At 40.4% G+C, this 23166-nt stretch overlaps 1 protein-coding gene across 1 annotated transcript in view; it reads right to left on the bottom strand.

Moving 5' to 3' along the window:
- Nucleotides 1-694: 694 nt before the first annotated feature.
- L (zinc finger protein Lobe) overlaps nt 695-23166 on the bottom strand; it is a 198468-nt gene continuing 175996 nt past the window's right edge. Inside the window, 3 exon segments of the mRNA XM_071673825.1 lie at nt 695-3166; nt 3168-4321; nt 4434-4707. Coding sequence (XP_071529926.1) covers nt 1772-3166; nt 3168-4321; nt 4434-4707 — 2823 coding nt within the window. The 3' untranslated portion in view covers nt 695-1771.

The raw sequence follows: 23166 nt of genomic DNA, 5'->3' as shown, positions 1-23166 counted from the left end.
CAATTGAAAAAAATATTTAAACATTTTTTTTTGAGTTTTTAAGAATGTATCTAACCTTACAATTTCAAAGATATTCTTATTATAATGCAAAAACTCACTTTAGAAGTATTTTTCTTCCTCTACTTTCTTTGTAATAATCAGTAGAAACTTTGTAAACGTTGCCATACAATATGCTAATCAGTGTGAAAGTAAGGCCTAAGCATTAAGCAAGTTGCCACTTCATGTTTTACCATTTATTTTACATCAATATATTGGTCATTATGTTTTAAAATAATTTTTTTTTTTTTGCTATAATCAATGTGATTTGATTTTTTAAGAATGGCAAAACTATACATTTGTTAAATTACCAACTGCAACAATCAGATGCAGTGTTCTTCAGTGTTGTTGCTGTCCAGTTTTAAACTATATACACTTCTTAGGGCATCCTTTCCACAGATTACATTAACACCAACATGCTACCACTGTTTCACTTACCTCATAACCTAACTAACTTGTCCAATTCTGAAAGAACTGCATTCTGTATGAGGGTTCACCATCATATCACATGTGCAGATGGGTTGCATCTGAAATAATCAGGATAGATTCTACATGCTTCATCAATTCTGACTGGCAAAAGATGAACATTGTAGCATACTCCCTAATAACAGTTGTACATTTTCCCAATTAAGGTATGAATAGACAAAGAAAACACATATTTATAGTGAAATTTTATTCCACTTACTTTACAACAGGATTCCACATGAATCATCTTATTTAACAAATAAATGCACACTTTGTTCTTTATTTGTTTACAAAGGTGTCCAGAAAAACTCCCTACATATGTCCTCATATTCGGTTACCAAGATTACTTTTGGTCCAAAACTTGCCATTTCTTTACAACACTGAAGTGAGAAAAATAATTAAATGAAACTCTAATTCCCAGCACCAAATGTTCTGCTTACTTGACAACATGGGTAATAATGAATCCAAATCCAATATTCCATAAGGTCTACTTTTCTTTTTTACTAAACAGGTTAACCTTATTGAAGAACCACGTAAGTGTTTGAAACATCGAACTGCCACCTTTAATGAAAAGTTGGTCTCTACAGACACTACATGAGAAGACAAAAAAACATAAATAAAAGTTACTATGTACACAGAAATGGTAGGTACCCTGTAGAAGAAACATATTAATGACATTCAACAAATAGGCAACAATGTGACCAGAGTCCTTTCACTGGTATTAAAGAACTATATAAACTACCCATGATCTACAGTTAGTAGATAGCATCACAGTTCTGAGTTTGAATTAGGAAGTGAATGCTTCTACAGTCTCACCCAGACTTAATGCTAGCTGATCTGAAGACATCAAATCAATAAGAAGAAACTAATTTTGTACTTCCATGTCCTTGTGAGGTTATTCAACTGTGCAGCATATCACATTGTTTAATAATGCTAAGAAGTGGTCAATTATGATGGTGCCATCCCTCATCTGTGTTTTAATGAACATGAGAAACTCAAGTAGCAAACACACATTTCAGATCTGGCAGCATTAAGTTTCAACCACCTTTTAATTTACATTATGTCTGGTAACCTTGACTGCACAGTTCAATATGCATATTTGATACTAGATACTCATCACCAAGCTACCACACAGCAACCAGTCTGTTGCTAGCTGACCATAAGTATTGATTAACTACAAAAAGATTGGTGAAGATGACAACAAATAAATCATTACTTCAACATAAACAAAATATGTTGCACTAGATTTCAAGTGTCTGTTTACTGTGAATTACTCATCCTTGCTATCTGCCACACTAGCAGTATTTTCATTTACTGGCCTTGCATCAGTTTCATCTCCAACACAAGCTGAACAAGGTGATGATGGCCGTGGTAATCTGGCATCTGAATTTGCTTGAGCTTGGGTCATGTGGGCTCCCATGTGCTGGACAGCAGTCATGCATGAAAGGGACGGCTGCCTTGTACTACGACGCGGCAGATCTGGAAAACTTGCAAGACACTCACGACATCCACCGTCAGTAGCTTCAGGGTGAGACAGAGCATGGTTTTCTAATTCAGCACGAAAGAAGAATCTCTGATGGCAGTGATGACAGTCATATGGACGAGCACTTAGGCCATGTTCCACCATGTGCTGCTGTAGTCGTGATGCAGTGGTAAAAACTGAAGAGCACATATAACAGGTGAAACTTCCACAACCCTCAAATGTGTGCTCTATTAGATGACACTGGAGTCTGAGAGGAGTATCAAAAGTAGCACGACACAAGTGACATTCATGTACTGACCCTTCGTGCAAAAGGTGAGATGCTACGTGGGCCTCGATTTCTGCTTCGGATGCAAAGCTCTCTTGGCATTTAATGCACTGATAAGTACGTGAAGAAGACGCTAGAGAACGACCAAAGCCTTGTTGTTGCTGCTGATGATTATGGGCAGCAGTATGAGCTTCAGCTTCTTCGATGGTCTCTAGCTTTAAATGACATTCAGGACATCGTAGTGATGGAGAATGTCGAGGACTGCTACTACTATGACTGCTACTGTTACTATTTGTAGTTATAGTTGAAACAGCAGCAGCAGTGGTGATAATGGAGGAATTTGATGAAGGAGGGAGTAGTTCACCACTGCTTAAGATACTTGATGCAGCAGAAGATGCTGTTGCAGCTGCCTGAGCAGCTTGAGCAGCATGGAAACGAGCATGAACACTAACTTCCATGTCAGTAACAAGTGTCTGTCTGCAAACAACACAAGGCTGAGGCAATGGTGCTGGGTGGTGGTCATTCTGGTGATTTGTGAATTGTTGTTCTGATGTTAGGGGTTCACGACATACTGCACATATGCTGCCAGATACTACTTTAATGTGTGTGAGTTTATGTTGAGCTAAAAGAGCAGCTGATGGACACAATTCATCACAGATATTGCATTTGTGACGCCCACCATTTCCCTGGTGTGACTTCATGTGAGCTTCCAGGTCTCCTCGAGACTTGCACGCCTCACTACAATATGCACAGAAAAGACTCAAAGAAGCTGCAGCTACTTTAGCAGCAACACTACCAGATCCACTTTTAATGTTGTGAGCTTGTTTTCTGTGATTCAACAGCCCAGAATCACTAGAGAACTCTGCATCACATATATCACACCTAAGATCCTTTTTCTGGGGACTTCGACGGGGCTTTTGCCAAGTTTTCTGGCTGAGGAACATTGCCATTGAGCTCCGAGTTGTGCTGTGTTTGCATATGTTTGTCCAAGAGGAACTCAACATGAAAGGCATCATCACAGAGAGAACACTGGAATTGGCGTTGATGTGTAGCAACATGAGCAGCCAACTCTGCCTCAGAATTCAGACTAAGGGTGCACAACAGACAACGATAAGATCCTCCAGACCCACTTACAGATCCACCACCTGGCAAAGTGTCTCCCCCACACTGACCTCGACGTATATGACTCATACGTATGTGTCCTTCAAATTCAGACTGAGATCGAAATATGAGTGAGCATCGTGTGCACTTATTAACTTTACACTCGTTACTGTGTTTGACAGCAAAGTGGACTTGAATTGACACTTTAGAGTCAAACATCTCTTTGCAAAGAGCACATCGGTATAAATGATGTGCGTGAATGTCCATTAAATGCTTTTGTAACTCATCTGGCTTTGAAAATAGTTTCAGACAGGCTTGACAGCCATATTCTGTAGAAGTTATACCCAAATGGGTGGCCAGGTGAGCCTCTAGGGCTGCTTCTGATGTCAATGGTAACCGGCATTCTGGACATGCTAGCTGCGTTGTACCAGTCCCTGAAGATGCTAGCTGCTCACCTCCATCCAAGTGGGATTTCAGATGCCTACGGAATGCTTCGAAGTTTGTGAAAGGGGCATTGCACTGGCTACACAATAGAGTTGAGGCAGGAAGATCCGAAGTCAGACCTTCATGCCGGGATTTTTTGCTTAGGTCAGTTGGTGTATCAGTGGGAGGTGAGGGCGGGCGTTTATTGAGCACTGCTGATAAGACTGGTGTAGTATGAACGAGCTTGATGTGTTCAGCCAGGGCACCTGGATTGCTGAAGGGCAAGAGGCACTGGGCACAGAAAACTCCCTCAGCAGCACGTGCTAACAAATCTGTGAATGTATGGGCTGTCACTACATGTCGCTGAAGAGCTGTGACACCTCCCACACGAGCCCCACACAGCTCACAGCTTACTCCCCTTGATGATCCTGGGCCAAGAGGAGAGGCTAAGGATGTAGCCAAGCCACTGGCACTGAGAGATGTGCCCAGAGAGGATGGTAGACCTAACATTGATGCCATATCTCTGACTTCGCCATTCAGTACAGATCCTGGGAAAAGTTCTCTTATTAGAATTCTTTTAAGTTAAGGAGGACATAAACCCATATTAAAAACAATCAAACAATCAGTATGTATTCTAAAGGAAGCCCATAAAACACTAACCATGAGCAGACTGCAGATGAAGTTGCAGAGCCTCTAGTGAAGGAAAGCCATCTCTAGAGCAGTAGAGACAAGCTAATTTTCCACCAACAAGAGATAACAAGGGATTGGGCAGAGGCCTGGGAGAAGGGAGAGAAGATGGCGGGCGAGGTGATGGTGTGGATGCCGCTGATGATGCTCCACCGACTGATGATGCTCCAGAACCCCCACCACGTGATGCCGGTCGCTCAGAAGACACTGCATGTATCTCATCCCCATGGTAACGAGACAGATGCCGCTGAGGAAATTTTAACATATTTTAGACCATAAGTCAGTTTACTAAATTCTGCTTCGATAAATTGCCATTAATGTTTTTTGTGTACAACATAACTAATTAATAGTATTATTCAAAAAACAACTTGCTCCTGGTGGATTTATGGGGTGGTTTTAGGCTGTCATTTACCATGTTTACAATTATCTTTGTTTCTATTCTTTTTTCTCATCATTGTTCTTTATTTTACTGTACAGAAGGCCTCATTTGCTCATCCTTCCTAATTTTACCGTTACCGTTCAGGGGACCTCGTACGGGGTTAGGGTTAAGTTCCTGGAAAGGGTAACTAAGTGAAATAACTTTGATCAAATCCATTTTTCCAGTCAGAACCAGCATTAAAAGGTTAATGTTTCTTGGGACCTAACTCGGGAATGTTTGTATAATAATTTTCTATTACAAGACAAAGTAAGTTAATAGACAGGAAAGTATAATACATGTAAACATCTAAGTGTTATCCTTATATTAAGAGCAATAAACATGAAAAATTTTCAGATGTGTTCATGAATATTGCCTGTGGAAGATGGTTAAGGTAAGTAGTCATTAGCCAATCAACTTGGAATTTGTGGTCTACCCCTAGATCCTCTTTGATGAAAATAGCCAATGCTTCTCTGATAAACTGCAAAGTCTGTGCTGTTTTTATGGTTGTAGAGGTTTCTCCCAAGGACCACTGCTGAATCACCAGCATTTAAAGGCTTGAAGCAATTCTACTAATGCAAAGCTTATCTTCATCATTTGATGGGTGTTTTTATCCATGATTGGAGGATTACAGCTGTAAATCATGGCTTTCTGCATCATTTACTCAAGAATTTACAAGCTTAAAAGTGGAACCTAACATCATAGTGAATCTGTCCCTTAACTAATGGGTAATGAAAAAGTAAATTGGCTATACATAAATCAACTTTATATGGGACCCCTCTGTACTTGTTTCTCACTCTCTTATACTATTCTAATGCTATTGGGTTTTTGTGTTGTCTGTGTCTACTCTATAGTCAGTGTCTATTTTCCTTAGCTTTCCAACATTTACTCTAGTCAGTGTCTATTTTCCGAAGCTTTTTGACATCTTCAACAGAACCATACCTAATTCTTTTGTAATCACCCATTAGCTCCAGAAACTTTATGTTAACCCCTCAGAATGGGGAAGTCAATCCCCTCCTCCTCTAACTCATCTCTCTCTCCTCGCTCCAATAGCCTCAGCAATTATCATCTCAAAAAATCCCATAATATTTGGTTCAATTTATTCTTATGAGATCTCTAACTCCAATACATGGCAGTTAGCTACTACTTATCTGGCCAGGAATCTGCATTTCTATATGCAACCTTAGTTCTACCTCTCTCTGTGCTTCTTAATGAAATGTGGGTAGTCTCTTTTTTTTCTTATGGTAGCTGGGATGGCACAGGCAGCTGAGGCCCAAATCAAGGCCATCCAATTAATGCTATAGAAGAGAAGAGAACAAAGGGGAACATTGGTGAAGAGGGCAAGTGGGGAGGTAATAAAAAGTAGTGATGAAGTGAGAAGATGGAGTGAGTATTTTGAAGGTTTGTTGAATGTGTTTGATGATAGAGTGGTAGATATAGAGTGTTTTGGTTAGGGTGGTGTGCGAAGTGAGAGAGTCAGGGAGAACGGTTTGGTAAAGAGAGAAGAGGTAGTGAAAGCTTTGCGAAAGATGAAATCCGACAAGGTGGCGGGTTGGATGGTATTGAAGTGGAATTTATTAAAAAGGGGGTGACTGTGTTGTTGATTAGCTGGTAAGGATATTCACTGTATGTACGGATCAGGTGAAGTGCCTGAGGATTGGCAGAAAGCATGCATAGTGCCAGCTTACAAAGGCAAAGGGGATAAAGGTAAGTATTGAAACTACAGAGGCATAAGTTTGTTGAGTATTCCTGGGAAATTACACGGGAGGGTATTGATTGAGAGGGTGAAGGCGTGTACAGAGCATCAGACTAGGGAAGAGCAGTGTGGTTTCAGAAGTGGTAGAGGATGTGTGGATCAGGTGTTTGCTTTGAAGAATGTATGAGAAATAATTAGAAGAACAGATGGATTTGTATGTAGCATTTATGGACCTGGAGAAGGCATATGATGGGGTTGATATAGATGCTTTGTGGAAGGTTTTAAGAATATATGGTATGGAAGGTAAGTTGCTAGAAGCAGTGAAAAGTTTTTACCAAGAATGTAAGGCATGTGTACAAGTAGGAAGAGAGGAGAATGGTAGGTTCCCAGTGAATGTCGGTTTGCAGCAGGGGTGTGTGATGTCTCCATGCTTGTTTGATTTACTTATGGATGGGATGGTTAGGGAGGTAAATGCAAGAGTTTTGGAGAGAGGGGCAAATATGCAGTCTGTTGTAGATGAGAGGGCCTGGGAAGTGAGCCAGCCATTGTTCGCTGATGATACAGCTCTGGTGGCTGATTCGGGTGAGAAACTGCAGAGTTTGGAAAAGTGTGTGAAAGGAGAAAGTTGAGAGTAAATGTAAATAAGAGTGGGGTTATTAGGTTCAAAGGGTTGAGGGACAAGTTAATTAGGAGGTAAGTTTGAATGAAGAAAAACTGGAGGAAGCGAAGTGTTTTAGATACAAGGGAGTGGACTTAGAAGCGGATGGAGGCACAAGTGAGTGACAGGGTGGGGTAGGGGGCAAATGTTCTTTGAGTGATGTAGAATGTGTGGAAGGAGAGAATGTTATCTTGGAGAGCAAAAATGGGTATGTTTGAAGGAATAATAGTTCCAACAATGTTACATGGTTGTGAGGCATGGGCTATAGATGGGTTGTGTGGAGGAGGGTGGATGTGTTGGAGATGAAATATTTGAGGACAATATGTGGTGTGATTGAGTAAGTAATGAAAGGGTAAGAGAGATGTGTGGCAATAAAAACAGTGTGGTTGAGAGAGCAGAAGAGGGTGTGTTGAAATGGTTTGGACACATGGAGAGAATGAGTGAGGAAAGATTGACAAAGAGGATATGTGTGTCAGAGGTGGAGGGAACAAGGAGAAGCAGGAGACCAAACTGGAGGTGGAAGGATTGAGTGAAAAAAATTTTGATCGATCAGGGCCTGAACAAACAGGAGGGTGAAAGGTGTGCAAGGAGTAGAGTGAATTGGAACGATGTGGTATACTGGGGTCGACGTGTTGTCAATGGGCTGAACCAGGGCATGAGAAGTGTCTGGGGTAAACCATGGAAAGGTCTGTGGGGCCTGGATGTGGATAGGGAGTTATGGTTTCGGTCAATCTCCCTTCATTATTGTTTTGTAAGCCAGTTAGCATTAATGATCTTAATGATCTTGTTACCCTTATCTAGACCATCTTGATAAGTTAGTTTTGGGGAACTACATTCAAGATGCAAATGGTAGTTTAAATCTTAAATAATCTGTAGATACATTAAAAATCTTCTGTTTAAAGGAATTTTCTAATATAAACAGGCAAGAAGTTTGCCTCCTTAACAATACTTCTGATTTGGTGTTCTGGTGATAGGTTGGGTACAATGTTGGACCCCTAGTCACTTTCACACACACATTCAAGAAGCTTATTTCTTGCTAGATCATAGTCATAATGAGGCCTTTTTTCTCTGTGTCCTATCTTCTTTACTCTCCAATTACTTGAGCTGCTCACCATGAACATGATTACAGCACCTTAACAACACCCCCAGTGTCTGGGAAGGTTTTGTGATGCTGATTACGTGTAGTTTCAAGGATAGAGTGAAGGATATGATTATACCCCAGGTGTTTGTGTTACCACTGGTTTGAATTATGGGATTTTGAAACTGACTAAAGGAGAATAAGTGACACTTAGAGAGATAAAACTTGGACTTTGGCACCACTGAATTTCACCAAGTTACTGGTTCCCATTCTGAGATGCCACTCAGGTCCAAATTTAGAGGGGGGGATATGTTCAATGTAAGAAAGAAAAAGAGTATTAGAGTGAGAAGAGGATGGAAAATAAGTTAGTGTGTCAAGGGTAATCAACAGGAAAAGGTATTAGTTGAATAGGGATTATTTATTAAGATTAGAGAGTAGGCAACAGGACAGAACCTTAACATAAGTTACTGTTGGCATGATGAGACAGTGAAGTTGCATCATCAATTACTACTGCATGGATCAGCAGAGGAAGTAATGCATTAGGAAACAAAGAGAAGCAAAGATGACAAAGGAGAGAAATTTAGAAAGCAAAGACTTGTGATACACCCTGTCAAATGCTTTGAAGATGAAAACCATGACAAAAGTTCACCAAATCCCAAAGAGGGGAGGACCTGAGGCGAGTTGTACAGGAGAAAAAAATAACCAGTAGACCTTTCATAATGAAAGCTGGATTGGCAAACAGAAAAGAATGGGATATGAAGTGTCTGGGTAGCCCTCTGCCAGTGGCCTATTATAGGTGAGACACTAAAGGCCACAGCCACAGCCTTGAGGGAATTCCCAGAGGAAATGGGCATCAGAGAGATGGACAAATAGAATTTCAAAACTTTAGAGACTGCTGAAGTGAGAGTAATAGGGTAATGTTTGGAAGTGTTGAATGGTTTTCTCTCTTAGGGATGAGGCTGCATCTATGCATACTTCCAAGACGGAAAATTATGTGCTTTATAAACAAACATTTGATAGAGTTGATAGAGATGCTTTGTGGAAGGTATTAAGAATATATGGTGTGGGTGGCAAGTTGTTGGAAGCAGTGAAAAGTTTTTATTGAGGATGTAAGGCATGTGTACGTGTAGGAAGAGAGGAAAGTGATTGGTTCTCAGTGAATGTAGGTTTGCGGCAGGGGTGTGTGATGTCTCCATGGTTGTTTAATTTGTTTATGGATGGGGTTGTTAGGGAGGTGAATGCACGAGTTTTGGAAAGAGGGGCAAGAATGAAGTCTGTTGTGGATGAGAGAACTTGGGAAGTGAGTCAGTAGTTGTTCGCTGATGATACAGCGCTGGTGGCTGATTCATGTGAGAAACTGCAGAAGCTGGTGACTGAGTTTGGTAAAGTGTGTGAAAGAAGAAAGTTAAGAGTAAATGTAAATAAGAGCAAGGTTATTAGGTACAGTAGGGTTGAGGGTCAAGTCAATTGGGAGGTAAGTTTAAATGGAGAAAAACTGGAGGAAGTAAAGTGTTTTAGATATCTGGGAGTGGATCTGGCAGCGGATGGAACCATGGAAGCGGAAGTGAATCATAGGGTGGGGGAGGGGGCGAAAATCCTGGGAGCCTTGAAGAATGTGTGGAAGTCGAGAACATTATCTCGGAAAGCAAAAATGGGTATGTTTGAAGGAATAGTGGTTCCAACAATGTTGTATGGTTGCGAGGCGTGGGCTATGGATAGAGTTGTGCGCAGGAGGGTGGATGTGCTGGAAATGAGATGTTTGAGGACAATGTGTGGTGTGAGGTGGTTTGATCGAGTAAGTAATGTAAGGGTAAGAGAGATGTGTGGATAAAAAGAGCATGGTTGAGAGAGCAGAAGAGGGTGTTTTGAAATGGTTTGGGCACATGGAGAGAATGAGCAAGGAAAGATTGACCAAGAGGATATATGTGTCGGAGGTGGAGGGAACGAGGAGAAGTGGGAGACCAAATTGGAGGTGGAAAGATGGAGTGAAAAAGATTTTGAGTAATTGGGGCCTGAACATGCAGGAGGGTGAAAGGTGGGCAAGGAATACAGTGAATTGGATCGATGTGGTATACCGGGGTTGATGCGCTGTCAGTGGATTGAATCAGGGCATGTGAAGCGTCTGGGGTAAACCATAGAAAGCTGTGTGGGGCCTGGATGTGGAAAGGAAGCTGTGGTTTTCGGGCATTATTGCGTGACAGCTAGAGACTGAGTGTGAACGAATGAGGCCTTTGTTATCTTTCCTAGCGCTACCCCGCACACATGAGGGGGGAGGGGGATGGTATTCCATGTGTGGTGAGGTGGCGATGGGAATGAATAAAGGCAGACAGTGTGAATTGTGTGCATGGGTATATATGTATGTGTCTGTGTGTGTATATATATGTGTACATTGAGATGTATAGGTATGTATATTCGCGTGTGGACGTGTGTGTACATACATGTGTATGGGGGTGGGTTGGGCCATTTCTTTCGTCTGTTTCCTTGCGCTACCTCGCAAACGAGGGAGACCGAAAAAAAAAATGAAAATAAAAAAAAACATAAGGACTGGAACGAGCTTTGAGACTCTCCATTAGGATTTTGAGGTGTGCTATTTGGACCATTTTACTTGTCCAGATGAAGCTAGGAAAGTACTCAGATGACCTTGCACAAGAAAAGTACAGGAGAGGTCAAACGTTTATGAGGCTCTCTCCATTAGGATGTGAGGTGTGCTATTTGGACCATATTACTTGTCCAGATGAAGCTGGGAAAGTACTTGGATGACTCTGCACAAGAAAAACACAGGCGAGCTCAAAAGTTTAGAGGAGAACTACATGAAGAATCATCCAAGTTGAATTAAAGGAGTAAGAAATACCAAAATGAGTAGCTTCAAGAGTTGGAGAGTTTATTGAAATCTGAGGAAAATTTGAATTACAATAGTTATTAGAGATGGTTTTTGTTAAGTACCAATATTTTCTTTTATGAAAGTGTGCTCAACCTTATGAAGAACAGATTTGCAGTGATTCCAGTCATAAATGAAAATGGACATATGTTCAGGGAATGGGAAGACTTATATGGCCCAGTAAACTCTCTCCCTAATGTGCCAAGAATTAGAGTACAAGTGATCAAAACATGATTGAAAGGGGAAAGATCTGGGAGGGGAAGGGATGTAGAACTTTGTTTTAGCCAAAATAACCTCTGCTCTATGATCAACACAGATGGAAGCTTCCAGGCCAATGAAGCAGTAACTGTCCCAAGAAAAGTTGGTAAAGAAGCTGCACAGAGATGACTGCTGAGCTCTCCCAACTGTTAGTGAGAGATAGAATTGGCATCAAGGGATTCTACGGAGGCAGAAACAGTACATGCATAAAGGGAGGGTTCAGAGGTAAAAATCTGAGGTGTGTTGGAAGAGTGGGAATGACAGTCTGAATCTTGATATGGGTGTTTAATTATTTGTTCTAAACCATAACAGATGCCCAAAGAAAGGGCCAAAACTTCAATAGAATTACTCCAAGTAGAGCACAACCAATCCTTGTGGTGTTCACTGATATTTCCTACGTTGAGGCCCCTTGCCTACCATGGTTTTGCCAAGAACTACTTTGAGTATACACACTTTAGAATTTTTTTTTATACCATTTTGCCAAGCAGCACATAAAGTTTTGAGCAGCTACAGTTTTCCATAGCAACACCAAAACAATATGCATCTACTGGGCAAGTGTCATATGGCCAAGTGCTTCTTGCCACACAATCCAATGCCAACCATTTCAAGGTAGAGATAGGTAGTGTCATAACTACGCAGTGTTCCTAATGCAAGTGTCAAGGTACTCTTTTGTGCAGCATAGCTAGCTGGCTGCTTTGTGTATGTATGGAGATGCAGCAACAGCAGTGAGATAATGCTATCATACTATTACCTTGCAGAATTGTACATCACTTCTTTGTACTACTGTAGCATAAGCATTTTGTTTTTGAAGAATGACCTTTTTTTTTAAACCCTTAGGTATTGATTTTATGACAAAGTATGATTCTCAAGGGTCACTCCTTCTAACCTCCCATTTCCCAAATGCTCTGTAGCCTGCCAACCATGGGGTCTCCCAGGAGTGTATCCTTGGTGGTTGGCAAGGATATCCGTATGGGATTTCAATATGTGGATGTGAGGAGTGCAACTTTTTCATGGTAGGAAATCAAATAGTCAAGAGTTGTACATAGCTGGAGAAATTAGAGAAACAGTACACAACACATAAATGAAAAGATATTTTGGAAGGATGAAGAGAACAAGAAAACAAATGGGATTATCAGTGGAAGGAGTGGATGGGAGAATGGCAATGAACAGAGTTGAAGAGGAGGTAGAATGAGTAAGACTAATGACTGTGTTAAATGATAGGGTGGCAAATGTCTCATGTCTGGGATGTGGAGGTATGCAAAGGGAGAAAGTCATGGGAAGTGGAAGTGGTTTGGTAAAAAGAGAAGAGCTGGTGAAAGCATTGCATAAAATGAATTGTGGCAAAGTGGATGGGACTGCATTTGAATTTCTCAAGAAATGGGGTGACAAATGATGTGGACTGGCTAGTTAGGATTCTCAATGTATGTATGACTCAAGATGAGATGCCTGAGGCTGGAATGTCTGTATAATGCCACGGTCTCAAAGCAAGGGGGATGAATGTAAAAGTCTGAATTATGGAAGTATAAGATTGTTGAGTATACCTGATATGTTTCTGAGGAAACACATAGCATCAGAGAGGGGAGGAATAATGCACCTTAAGGAGTAATAGAGAATGTGTAGATTAGGTGTCTGCTTTAAAGAATCTGTGAGAGAAATACTATACCTAAAGAAAAAGAAAAAGAAGGATTTGTATGTGGCATCTATGGGTGAGGAGAAAGTGTATGATAGGAATGATAGAGATGCTTCTTGGAAGGTTTTAAGACTATATGGTGTGGGCTGAAGATACTAGAGGCAATGTGGAGTTTTTATTAAGAGTGTAAGACATGTGTGTGAATAGAAAGAGAGGAGGGTAATGGGTTCCAGGTGAAAGTGGGTCTGCAGCAGTGGTATTTGATGTCACCATGGCTGTTTGATATGTTTTTTGATCGGGTGATGAGGGTGGAAAATGCATGGATCTTGGAGAGAGGAGTTGGTTTTAAGTCTACTATGGGTGGGGGCTTGGGATGTGAGGCTTGGGCAATAGATCAAAAGGACGGAAGAAGGTAATTTGTTGAAAATGAAATGCCTGAGGACAATATGTAGTGTGAGGACAGCTGATTAAGCAAGAAATAATAGTGTAAAAGAGAGATGTAATATGTAGTACGAAGATAATGGTTGAGACAGATGAAAAGGGTGTGCTGAAATTGTTCGGACATGACTCAAGAAGAAATGAAGAAGCTGGTATCAGTATGGGCGAATGTGTGATAGGAGAAAATTAAAAGATAATGTGAACAAAAGCAAAGTCATTAAATTTAGTGGGAGAAAGAGACAGGTTGGTTAGAGTTTCAGTCTAACTGGAGAGAACCTGAAGGAAGAAAGGTATGTTTTAGATAACTAGGAGTGGACATGGCATCAGATAGAGCCATGAAAGATGAAGTAAGGTCCTGGGTGCAATGAGAAGTGTGTAGAAAGAGAGGTAACTATCTGTGAGAGTAAAGATAGGTATGTTTGATGGCACAGTAGTCCCCATGGTGTTCCAAAGATGTGAAATGTGGGCCTTACATCAAAAAGTATGGAAGAGGGTGGATGTATTGGAAATGAAGTGCATAAGGGCAATATGTGCTGTGAGGAGGGTTGATTGAGGAAGAAATGATAGGGTAAAAGAGAGGTGTGGTAACAAGAAGAGTATTATTGAGAAAGCTTGTGAGTGTGCTGAAATGTTTTGGACATATGGACAGGATGTGTAAGGAAAGGCTAACTAAAGAGGGTATATATATTTCTGGATGGAGAGAACAAGGGAAAGGGGATACGGAATTGGAGATGGAAGGATATAGTGAAAGGAGGATATGAGATGTGCACAGGACAGAGTGAACTGGAGCTATGTGAAGTAAAGTGGTGACCCGTTGCCAATGGTAAGAACCAGGGCATGTAAAGTGGTCATAGTAAACCATAAAAAGGTCAGTGGAGCTTGGCTGTGGATAAGGTGCTCTGATTTTGAGGCATTATATATGATAGCTATAGAATGGTTATGAGCAAGTTAGGCTCTTCAGCAATGTTTTTGATGGCAAAACCTGACTACATGAGAAATGGAGTAGTATAAATAGAAAATTATACAGGGTAAAAAAATTTTGAGCCAGGTGACTTCAGAGCTGCAAGACTCAAAAACCATGAAGCGAGATGTTTTTGTATTACAGGAGGCATGAACACCAACATATAGTAGGGATTATAACTGGAGAGTTGACAATGCAGAGAAGCAGCCTTGGACAGTTACTTTTCAGAAAGTTGATCAAGAGATGAAGTAGAGATGTTATTCTACACAGGGAAGTAGGATTTGTGACTGAATATTACAGAAATGGATGGAGAAAGAACCAGGTCTAGGAGCAAAGCCTGATGAAATGAAATGGTTCCCAGTAACTTCAAGGGTGGTCAAGGGGTCTCTAGTAACCATCCATCCCTCCTTGATTAGTGGTACTGTTCTAGATTGGCATCAAAGAATCATGAGATTGGTGCACTGCCAATATCCTTTATAATGTAAATCAGAGGTATGGAGTAAGGAGTAAATGTTATGTATGAGATACAGAAATGTGAGTTTATGGACTGAATAGCAAAAACCCATGTGTAAGTGATGCAAAGTAAGAGAGAGACAAAAAAAGCCATCCAAGCTAATGGGGGAATATAAACAAAACTGCAGTTCTGCCTTATTGTGTTGCTATCATAAACCCTTTCGATACCCAGGCAGTAGAACATACCTGGTCATTGGTTGCCACCTATGACATATATTTACCATACTTGTTGGTGGATATTTTACCCATCTGATGCTTTTCGTCAACCTATACATTCATTTCATTGAATGTAACAAACCTCTCATTCTTGGTTTCAGCTTTACTGCTGTTGCTATATAGTCTACCTGCTTTGCTAATTCTCTTTATTTTACTGCCTTATTGTCTTCATATACATTCTAAAAGATTTTTTCTTCAGTATTGCTTCTTTAACTTCAATCTGCCAAAGTCCTTTTCTATACAGTACTGTGTTTTGCTTGTTTTTTTCTGTAATGTACTGACATTCATCCTCTACATCATTTTGTTACTGCTTTTGCTCAATTTCTTCCTTCTCCTTTCCAACAGTCATGGTTTTATATGTTCCTTTTATTCTGGGGCTGACTGACATGAAACTTGTGTACCTAGGTAAATTATGCCCTTGTACCTTTTTCATTATTTTTTGATAACTTTGTGTTATGAGGGATTTTGTCAAGTCAAATATTATAAACAACTCAAAAATGTGTATTTTAGGATAACGGTCCTTGGAATTTTATTAATCTTTGAGCAAACACTGTAAAAAAATACCTTTCAACAAATCCCATACAAAGCACAGAGTAAGTTTGTTTTGAGCCATTTCTACTCTTGTATTCTATACGGGTTAGAGGTCATTAAAAAGGCACTATTATCTTGGTGTCCATTTCCTAGCCATAACTCAGTTAGCAGTCATATTTGGCACCATAGGTATAACAAATTTGAGATATTACAATTTTTGGCTATGCTTTACAAACCAAAGGTCATCAAAAAATTACACTTTTTTTGCCATTACTTGGTCATATTTCAGTCAGTGTTTTTGAAATTTGATGTATAAACATTTCTCCACATAATCCTCATCAAGTAGATGGCAAATTTATGATAAACATACTAAAACATCTTTGTCATTTCTGTGCAGGACAGCTTTCAAAGGCTGACTTCCATTTGGTATACTACTTTCATGGAATATTTCTACAAAAAGAAGAAATTTAGCAGCATTTCAATACAGTTCAAAATAAGTATTTTACATCCTTTAAACATAGCAACAAATAGATGTTTAAATGCTGGCATGCCATTAAAGCCTTTAAATCTTCATGATCTACTGCTATTTAGTTTGAGTGCATCCTCAGCAACTCCAGCATGTGATAATCCCTCTAACTTAACTTACTGTGCTTTGAGATTGACTCATCTACTCTTTCTCTTCATACATGTTCACTATTTCCCATGTTAGGGGGGTAATGCCAGAAGCAGATGAAGAAACAGCTTCATTTGCTCACATACATTCTCTAGCCGTCGTGTATAATGCACTGAAACCAGAGCCCTATCTATAAGCAGGCCCAACAGACCTTTCTATACATTCCACATATTCCATCATATGCCCTGATTCAGCCCACTGATGACCACATTACTCCAACTGGTCCATCCCTTGCATACCTTGCACCCTCCTGCATGTTCGGACTTGAGCCTTCAAGGCAACTTTCACTCCATTTTTCAACCTCTTCCTCGATTTCCCTCTTTTCCTAGTTCCTTCCACTGCTGACATGTACACTCTTTTAGTGATCCTTTCCTCACTCATCCTCTACTGTCCAAACCATCCAGCAAGTCCTCTTCAGCTGTCTCATACCATCATACTCCTCTAACTACAACACCTCCTATCATTTCCAATTCGATCAACCTTCCTCACACCAATGATTGTCCTAAAACATTTGATTTCCAACAAATTCACCCAACCCTCCACATTTTTGTTTAGAGCCCATGCCTCAAATCTGTTCAGTACCAGTGGGAATACTATACCACTAAACACACTAATCTTTATCCTTAAAGATTGTGACCACTCTTTCCACACATTCCTCATGGCATCCAAGACATTTGCCCCCTCATCCACCCTATGGCTCACTTCAGCTCTCAAAGTTTCATCTATTCCCATATTCACTCCCTGATATCTACAACACTCCACTTCCTCAAAGTTCCCTCAATTCAAATTCATACTCTAAATAACCTGTCTCTTTTCATTGCTAGACATTTACTCTAAACTCTCTCTCACACACTCCCAAACTCAAACACCAGCTTTTGCAGTTTCTCTCTCAAATATGCCACCAGCAGCATATCAGCAAACAAGAACTGCATACCTGCTTCTTTCTTGAAGACCCCTGCATTCACCTCCTTCACCACCCTATCCATAAACAGATTAAACAGCCACAGTGACAATATGCACCCTTGCCACCTTGAACCACCCACCTTCCTCTCTGCCTATTGGACATTACTTACTCTTTTGATTAAAACTCATCACTGCCTCTAATGGCTTTCCTTCCATCCATACATTAGTAACAACTTCCACACAGCATCTCTATCAACACTGTCATATGCTTTCTCTAGATCTATAAATGCCACCTACAATCCTTCTGACACATATTTTTCAAACCAAACACCAGACCCATGCATCCTCTACCACTCCTGAAACCATATTGTTCTTCCCCAATCTGATGTTCTGTGCATGCCACTGCCCTCAATCACCATTCTTCCATACAATTTACCAGGTACATTCAATATACAATGGCACTAAACAAGCATTCTGAAAATCCTCAGGCACCTCACCATGATCCATACATTCATTAGAAATACAAACTAAATTATCAAGAACACAGTCACCTCTTCTCTTAATAAATTGCAATACTATCCACTTAAACCACCTTGACAAATTTCATCTTATACAAGACTTTCACCACTTCTATTTTCACCAAACAATTTGCTATGACACACTTTGCATACTCTTCCGACCAAACACCCTACATCTGCCACCTTATCATCACACTCATTTAATAGATCTCCAACCAAACACCCTGCATCTGCCACCTTATCATCACACACATTTAACAATCTCTCAAAATTTCACTCCACTGCCTCTTACTATTTCCCTGATTGACCCCTTCAACAATGTTCTTATCACACTATTAACCTCCTTTCAAACATTTTCTTATTTTCCCTAAGGTTTCTTGATAATCTCTCACCTTAACTCTCATTTGCCCTCTATATCAAGTCCTGCAACTTCTGCCTCTTTATTTTTTGTACATCTCCCACTCACTTGCATTCCTTTGCAATAAGTAATGCATATACATCTCTCTTTTCCCTTTCACTGGTAACTGTCATCCCACCCTCATTTTTCGCTTCCCACCTTCCACATACCACACAGTTCTCTTGGACATGCCAGCCCTCAAACACCTCCAATTGCTCATTCATTCCCCTAGCCTCATATCCACTCGCTATATGCCATTTATACTCAATCTCTTGTGGTATTTCTTCACACGACTCTTTTCCAAGTTCACTTACTTCCATTACCCTGTTTTCACCCACGTAATATACTCTTTTCCGAAACCCTCTATGATTCTTCACCCCCACCTCCAACAGGTAATGATCAGACATCCCACAAGGTGCCCTTTTTTAGACAACTATCAATTAGTATATTATCTAATAAAGCCCAACTAACATCTTTTTAAACAAGCTATTCCCAATCACCAGTCCTTTTTCAGCACTTAACTCCATATGCTTAATGTATGTATGATCATAATGAGGTATTTGAGGATTGAAAATGATGTTCAGTGCCACTGTATTAAGGCAAGGGAGACATAGAAGGGTGTTCAAACTACAGATGTATTATAGGTTTATTAAGTGGAAGAGTGATGGGGTGAAGGCATGTACAGAACCTCAGATTAGGGAGGGACAATTTGGTTTCAGGAGTGTGTGGATAATGTGTTTACTTTGAAGAGTGTGTGTAAGAAATAATTAGAGAAATAGGAAGATCTGTATGTGGCATTCATGGATCTGGAGAAAGCACATGACAGGGTTGACAGAGATGCCTTGTGGAATGTGTTATAAATATATAATGTGAGAGGAAGGCTATTAGAAGCAGTGATTGGTTTTTAATGTGTAAGGCATGTGTGCCAGTAGGTTGAGAGGAGGGTGAGTGGTTCCAGGTGAAGATGGGTCTGCGGTAGGGGTGAGCGATGTCACCACAGCTCTTTAATTTATTCATAGATTGGGTGCTGAGGGAATTAAATGCAAGGATCTTGAAAAAAGGGGTGAGTATGCAATCTGAGGAAGGTGAGAAGGCCTGGGAATGAGTCAGCTGTTGTTTGCTGATGACATAGCACTGGTGGTAGACTCAAATAAGAATCTGCAAAAGTTAGAGTGTCAGTCTGAAATTGTGTGTGAGAGGAGGAAGTTGAGAGTAAGTGTGAACAAAAGGCAAGTTTAACAGGGCAGAGATAAAGGTTTAGTTGGAAAAAATCTGGGAGAGGTGTGGAGCAGTTTAGATAACTGGGAGTGGACATGACAGCAGAAGTGGTGGCTGAGGCAGGGAAGGTTTTTTGAGCATTGAATAATGTGTGGAGAGAGATATCATTGTCTGGGAGGGTGAAAATGGGTATATTTGGAAGCATATTAGTCCCAGGGTTTCTGTATGGATGCCAGACATGGGCTATAGATGAGAATGTGCAGACAAGGGTGGATGTGTTGGAAATCATATGTAAAAGGACAGCATGTTGTGCGAGGTGGTTCAAGTGAGCAAGTAAGTAATAAAAGGGGCAAGAGAGAGGAGTGACAGTAAGAAATATATAGCTAAGACAGCTGAAGAGGTTATGCTGAAATGGTCTGGTCATGCAGAGAGACTGAGTGAGGAAAGGTTGACAAAGAGGATATATGTAAGTGAAGGGAACAAGAAGACCAACCTGGATATGGAAGGATGGAATGAAAAATATTTTGAGTGGTAAGGGCCTAAATATGAAGGAGAGTGAAACATGTGTATGTGATAGAGTGACTTGAAGCAATGTAATATACATGAGAAGATAATCTGGTAACGGACTGTACCAGGGCATATGAAGCAGCCGGGGAAAACCACAGAGATATATGGGGCCTGGTTGTGGACAGGGGGCTGTGGTTTTGGTGCATTATATGACATTTAGAGAATGGATGTGAGCAAATCAGGCTTTTTTTTTTTCGTTTGCTACCATGCTAATGTATGAAACGGCAAACAAGTGTGAAAGATAAAAGAAATACTCTATGAGCTGTATATAATTTCCAATCACATCACTGAACACCCAATGCCCACAATTATATCTTAACTGCCACTTTAATAACTTTTGAAATTAAAACACCCATCACTAATACTTGATTCCGTGCATCAAAACTACTGTTACACTAATAGGCTACTCCCAAAACACTCGCCTACTTCTCATGATCCATCATCACTTTTACCCTCATCAGCCTGGAGCTCATTCCTTACACTCTTCCACACATTCCCACAACTCCTTCAGCAGAACTGTTACTTCTTCCTTAGCTCTCACTCTCACACTAACCTCTGACTTTACCCTTTAGACATTTCTAAACCATTCTTCCATTTTTCCTTTGAGCTAGAAATCCAAGTTCCTTTCCTCAAACATATGGCCTATCTCTTCATCTCATCTTGGCTACATCCAAACACCTGCTGACATCAAGCCTGAGCTTTGAGGGGGCTAAGAATGTTCAGCTTGGCTCCTTTTGTTCCATCTTTTAGAGACAAACTGAAAAAAAGTGTTTCCAGTACCCTTCTCCCACCATCTCAGGTGCCTTCTATAACATACAGGGAATACACGGTAAGTATTCTCTCTCCCCTACCCCCATAGATAATGGATGAATATTATACCCGTTTTCATCTTGTACCCCAAGTGTAATCTTGTTTGCTTATGTAGCTAGGTGGGTGGAAATGTGTAGAGTATCTTTCCACTACAATTATCTCTGGGTAACTGAGACTTGATATTTCTGCATACTAGTTAGACTTGGGGTGATATCCGGCAACTGTACATGTCTCTAGTTCATAAAGGAAGAATGAAATACTTCAAATGCTGACAAGAAAATCCTAATTGCGACTGTTGTAAGGTTCATCTGTGCCACACTTGCAGTGTAGTGAGATATTCCTTTAAGGATTGAAAGCATGCCAGTGGGGCAATGACATTTATACAACAAAACAAAACTATTATTATTTTTTTCATTACACTCTGTCACTGTCTCCCGCATTTGCAAGGTAGCACAAGGAAACAGACGAAGAATGGCCCAACCCACCCACATACACATATACATACATAAAACGCCCACACATGTACATATACATACCTATACATTTCAATGTATACATACATATACATACACAGACATATACATATATACACATGTACATATTCATACTTGCTGCCTTTATCCATTCCCATCGTTACCCTGCCACACACGAAATGGCACCCCCCTCCCCCTGCGCGTGCGCACACAGCAGTGCTACGAAAAGATAACAAAGGTCACATTCGTTCACACTCAGTCTCTAGCTGTCATCTATAATGCACCAAAACTGCAGCTCCCTTTCCACATCCAGGCCCCACAAAACTTTCCATGGTTTACCCCAGACGCTTCACGTGCCCTGGTTCAATCCAGTGACAGCATGTTGACCCCAGTATACCACATTGTTCCAATTCACTCTATTCCTTGCACGCCTTTCACTCTCCTGTATGCTCAGGCCCTGATCACTCAAAATCTTTTTCACTCCATCTTTCCTAAGATAAATAAATTTATATAAATATAGATATAAATATATATAAATGTAATATACTTTCCACCTCCAATTTGGTCTCCCACTTCTCCTCGCTCCCTCCACCTCTGACACATATATCCTCTTTGTCAATCTTTCCTCACTACCTCAGTCATAATTTGCTACATATATTCACCATATTTCATACTCATTCACATTTTATAATGTACTTAAAGCTCATGACAAAAAGATGTATTAGATATGTGATAGCTTGACATATCATATATAAAGTGGTGAGAGTAACAGTAACATGATGAAAGTGCACAATTGCAGCTGTCTTTAAAAAGCATGCAGGATGCCTGGAAATCTTTTTTTTTATAAAAGTCTAACTTTCCTCCATCATGACCTTTGACCTTCCAAATAGTATGATGATTTTAGTTTGTTTTAGTATAGTTTCACAGTTGTTTAGGTATGTTTTATACTCCTGGTAGTGTACACATGTAATATGGATGATCTTAGGCCTATAAACATGCTTGTTTGTTTGTCAGTTGGTAGAATGTGTACAAGTGTGCAATTCTTCTACAACTGTCTTAGCCATCACTAATGATGAGTTTTTGATTGTTTTCACAATGTTTATTATTTTATCATTATACTTAATCACTGTTTCCTACATCAGCAAGGTAGCACCAGGAAACAGACACAGAATGGCCCATCCACTCCTGTACACATATATGTACATAAACGCCCATATCCACACATATACATATATATACATATTAACATAAACATACACATACATAGACATTTATCATATAATTCATCATATGCTGTCTCCTGGACCAGCAAGGAAATGCAAGGAAATAGACGAAAGAACGGCCCAACCCGCCCACATACACATGTATATACATACATGTCCACACATGCACATAAACATACCTATACATTTCAATGTATACATATATATATATACATACACAGACTTTCTTTTCTTACATATTATTCGCCATTTCCCGTGTTAGCGAGGTAGCGTTAAGAACAGAGGACTGGGCCTTTGAGGGAACATCCTCACCTGGCCCCCCTCTTCTCTGTTCCTTCTTTTGGAAAGTTAAAAAAAAACGAGAGGGGAAGATTTCCAGCCACCTGCTCCCTCCTCTTTTAGTTGCCTTCTACGACACACAGGGAATATGTGGGAAGTATTCTTTCTCCCCTATCCCCAGGGATAACATACACAGACATATACATATAGACACATGTACATAGTTCATACTTGCTGCCTTTATTCATTCCCATCGCCACCCCACTGCACATGAAATGACAACTCCCTCCCCCCCTTATGTGTGCGAGGCAGCACCAGGAAAAGACAACAAGGGCCACAATCGTTCACACTCAGTCTCTAGCTGTCATGTATC

This window comes from Panulirus ornatus, chromosome 19 (assembly GCF_036320965.1).
Source record: "Panulirus ornatus isolate Po-2019 chromosome 19, ASM3632096v1, whole genome shotgun sequence".
NCBI classification, from domain to species: domain Eukaryota; kingdom Metazoa; phylum Arthropoda; class Malacostraca; order Decapoda; family Palinuridae; genus Panulirus; species Panulirus ornatus.
This window is presented reverse-complemented; position numbering and strand designations above follow the sequence as displayed.